The sequence below is a fragment of the Erigeron canadensis genome, chromosome 8 (assembly GCF_010389155.1).
Source record: "Erigeron canadensis isolate Cc75 chromosome 8, C_canadensis_v1, whole genome shotgun sequence".
Classification (NCBI taxonomy): Eukaryota; Viridiplantae; Streptophyta; class Magnoliopsida; order Asterales; family Asteraceae; genus Erigeron; species Erigeron canadensis.
In genome coordinates this window covers 25,763,188-25,767,037 of record NC_057768.1, presented here as the reverse complement: position 1 = coordinate 25,767,037, position 3,850 = coordinate 25,763,188, and the positions used below count along the sequence as shown (strand labels likewise).

General features: G+C 35.8%; 1 protein-coding gene across 1 annotated transcript; it reads left to right on the top strand.

Annotated features, from left to right (window-relative positions):
* The first annotated feature begins 364 nt into the window (after positions 1 to 364).
* On the top strand, positions 365 to 3,252 carry LOC122609793 (E3 ubiquitin-protein ligase WAV3). Its single transcript, XM_043782736.1, has 2 exons — positions 365 to 1,006; positions 1,123 to 3,252. Exons 1-2 carry the CDS (start codon positions 491 to 493, stop codon positions 2,941 to 2,943), a joined length of 2,337 nt encoding a protein of 778 aa, XP_043638671.1. The 5' UTR covers positions 365 to 490; the 3' UTR covers positions 2,944 to 3,252.
* The last annotated feature ends 598 nt before the right edge of the window (positions 3,253 to 3,850 follow it).

The following is a 3,850-nucleotide window of genomic DNA, read 5'->3' as shown; positions in this document are numbered from 1 at the left end:
TTAAAATTGATTATATGTTATATTACATAAAATAGTTGAATGTGTGTACCATTAATCATCATGTAATAAAATGTCATTTTACACCATGTAAATTACATTCCACAAAACATAAACAACAAATTTCAACCTCAAATATATATTTTTCGCCCAAAGAAAAGCCTCTTTTAAGTTTTAACAGAGAGGAAAATAGGATGATTGATAGGTACAATTCCACACTACATTTTGATATTTTCATCTTACACACCCACACACCATATACAAAAATAAAAATATTATTTTGTCATTACTACTACTAGTAGTTATATAAATCCAATATTATCTTCATGATTCCAAACTGACCCCATGTTCTCCTTCTCCTTCTTCTTATTATTGATATTCATATTCTACTTCTTTTTCTTTCAAATACCACACCTTCTTCTCCCTCTTCCTCTTTTGTCTTCTCCCATTTCTCTCCTTATTCTTCTTTCCATTTCCTCTCAAATCCTTCCAAATGGGAACCGGATGGCGAAGAGCTTTTTGCACCACAATTCCTCGAAACTCATCAGATTCACCTATACTAGTCGAAAACCAACAAAATAATAATCCCACAAATCCTAGCCCAAAAACACCCTCTAAACTTGGTTTTTTCAAAAGTAGTTCTACTTCTAGCTCAAACCCCTCCACACCCCGGTTACATTCTACTTGGAGCCTACGTTCCAAAAGTAGCAATAGTAACAATACCGGTGACATTAATAACAATAATAATAATGATAATGATTTTATTGATACTAATTCGAATTCATCTACACCAAGATTGCGATTAAAACCTCGTCCTAAAACAAAAAACAATGTTAATGAACCTACTAATGATGATACTAAATTTCATTCTTCTGTTATTGACAACCTTAATATTACTCCAAGGTTACGATGTAAAACGAAAAATCTTAAATCTTCTTTACTTTCTTCAAATCCTTCTTCTCCCAGATCTCCTTTTTCCATCTTCAAGAATTCCTTAGGCTTTTCTAGAGTAAGTTCCTCATATCTACATTATATATCTACATATACATATATATTTCTGTATTTTATATTTTTTTAAAAATAATGCTGAGTACTTATGGAAATGTATTTTTGATAAATGTGCAGAGTAATTGTGGGCTATGTTTACAAAGTGTGAAAACGGGTCACAAAACCGCGATATTCACCGCGGAATGTTCACACACATTTCATTTTCCGTGTATTTCAAAACACGTGAAAGAGGAAAAAACGCTAATTTGTCCGGTATGTAAATCCGTGTGGAGAGACGGGTCATTTCTCACAATTGACAAATTTCAGCCAAAATTAATTGATGACAAAAAAGAAAATGTGACGTCAACAACACCAAGATCCCAATCTCAATCGCAATCACAATTTCGGCCTCGAGAGAGTTATATAAAGCCGAAACCATATAATGATGACGAACCTCTAAAAACTCCGCGGGCTTGTGGGACCGGGATTGTCCCGATACCAGAAGCGTCCGCGGAGGAAGAGGAAAATGAAAAAGAAGATGAGGAATTTAAAGGGTTTTTCGCGAACCCGAATTTATCGTCTTCCGCGGACGAATTTCGGCGTGATTTTAAGAATGTGGAAGTAATGTTGATGTCGGAAGTTGCTGTGGTGTCTTCGAATTTAACACATGAAACATATGCGGTTATATTGAAAGTCAAAGCGCCTCCACCTTTGGCTAAGCCGAATATGGCTCGGCGTGCGCCGATTGATTTGGTGGCTGTGTTGGATGTGAGTGAGAGTATGGGTGGGGCTAAGTTACAAATGTTGAAAAGAGCTATGAGGTTGGTTATTTCTTCGCTTGGCGCGGCTGATCGGCTTTCGATTGTGGCTTTTTCGGCTTGTCCAAAGAGGTTGTTGCCTTTGAGAAGGATGAGTGTGAAAGGTCAACGGTCGGCTCGGCGTATTATTGATCAGCTTGTGTGTAGCCGAGGGACTTGTGCTGGGGAAGCTTTGAGGAAAGCTACTCAAGTTTTGGAAGATAGAAGAGAGAGAAATCCGGTTGCGAGTATTATTTTGTTATCGGATGGTCATGAAGGAGAAATGGGTGATACTAATGTTGGCAAGAACTCGAGTCAACGACAAGCGGCTAGCCACGTGTCGTCGACTCGGTTCGCTCATGTGGAGATACCGGTTCACACATTGGAGAAAAGTAATGGGGGTGGGTTTGGCCATCAAAGACATGGAAGTGAGGAAAATGCGTTTACTAAATGTGTAGGTGGTTTACTTAGTGTGGTGGCTCAGGATTTACGGATTCAGCTTCTTGTGGCTCCGGGTTCGGACCCGGCTGAGATTACCGCGGTTTATACGTGTAACGGAAAGCCGATGGTCTTAAATTCAGATTCGGTTCAATTTGGGGATCTTTACGCGGAAGAAGAAAGGGAAGTTTTGGTTGAAATGAGGGTCCCAAGGTCAAACACTGGGTCCCATCACGTGTTGTCAGCTCGTTGTTGTTACAACGACCCGGCAACACAAGAAGTGATCTACACTGGCGAAAAGGCTTTGTTGGTTCCGAGAGCACAAACCGTCCGATCTTCATGTTCACCCAAAATCGAACGGTTGAGAAACCTTTTTATCGCTACAAGAGCCGTGGCGGAGTCACGACTCTTGGTGGAACACAATAAGCTGATGACGGCTCATCAGCTTCTATCATCAGCTCGGACTTTGTTAATGCAGTCGATATCGGCTCAAGAGTTTGTAAAAGGGCTTGAATCTGAGCTGGTGGATGTTGAATGGAGAGTACAATACCAACAGCATGTAATACAACAACAACAGCAAGGGATAATGGTGGATGAAAATGGGGAGCCGCTAACTCCAACATCGGCTTGGAGAGCGGCTGAGAAGCTGGCTAAAGTTGCGGTAATGAAGAAATCATTGAACAGAGTCAGCGATCTGCACGGATTTGAAAATGCTAGATTTTAGTTTTTATCATTATCATTATATATTATTGTTATTTTTTTAGACTTTTATATAAAAATGTTTAGATTTATTTTATATATTAAGAGAAAAGGAAAAGAAAAATTGTTAATGAAAGAATAGTGAATAAAAATATGTTGTGGAATCAAAAGGATGGGATGGGGCACGTGGAAGCACGTGGGTTTTAACAGGGAGATTGAATTTGTAAGAAAAGGTTTGATGATTGACTCTAAAGGTTGTCAGTGTATGGTTATTTCGTAGTTATTATTGTTTGTTGCAAAGTTTGTTAATTAATACTTAATCATGTTTGTATTATCACATCATACTTTAGATATATATATCTTGAGTATTTTAATATGATGATATGATAGTTTTGTTTGTTAAAACACAAAGTATATATTGGTGGCAGAAGAAAAGAGTTCTAACATATTTCTTTAGAAATTTTATTAAATAAGAAAACATATAATCAGTTTATTTACAATGAAACGGGAATTCATAATGTCTATATTATTAGATCATCTTAAATAACGTTAAAACAGTTGATATATATATATATATATATATATAATTATTAAAACAGTAGTTAACCGAATGATTTTAAAGCATTTGTAACTTAGAACCACCTTATAAAATTGCCACATAGGAATAGTCTTATGTGGCTTCTTCATACTTTTCTACAATATTTTATTTTATATTTGTGTAAATAATAAAAAAAAATTTAATGTAATTATATAAATAAAATATTGAAAATAAAGAAAAAAATGAAATAAATCAAAACCGTAAACATTATGAATTAAAAAGAATCCATTGATTTGGTAAAGATATCACTAACAAGAAACAAAACCCATTAACTTATCAAATAATATATTAACAAATCCTCTAATTATAGGAATTAAAATCTTTCTAATAGGAT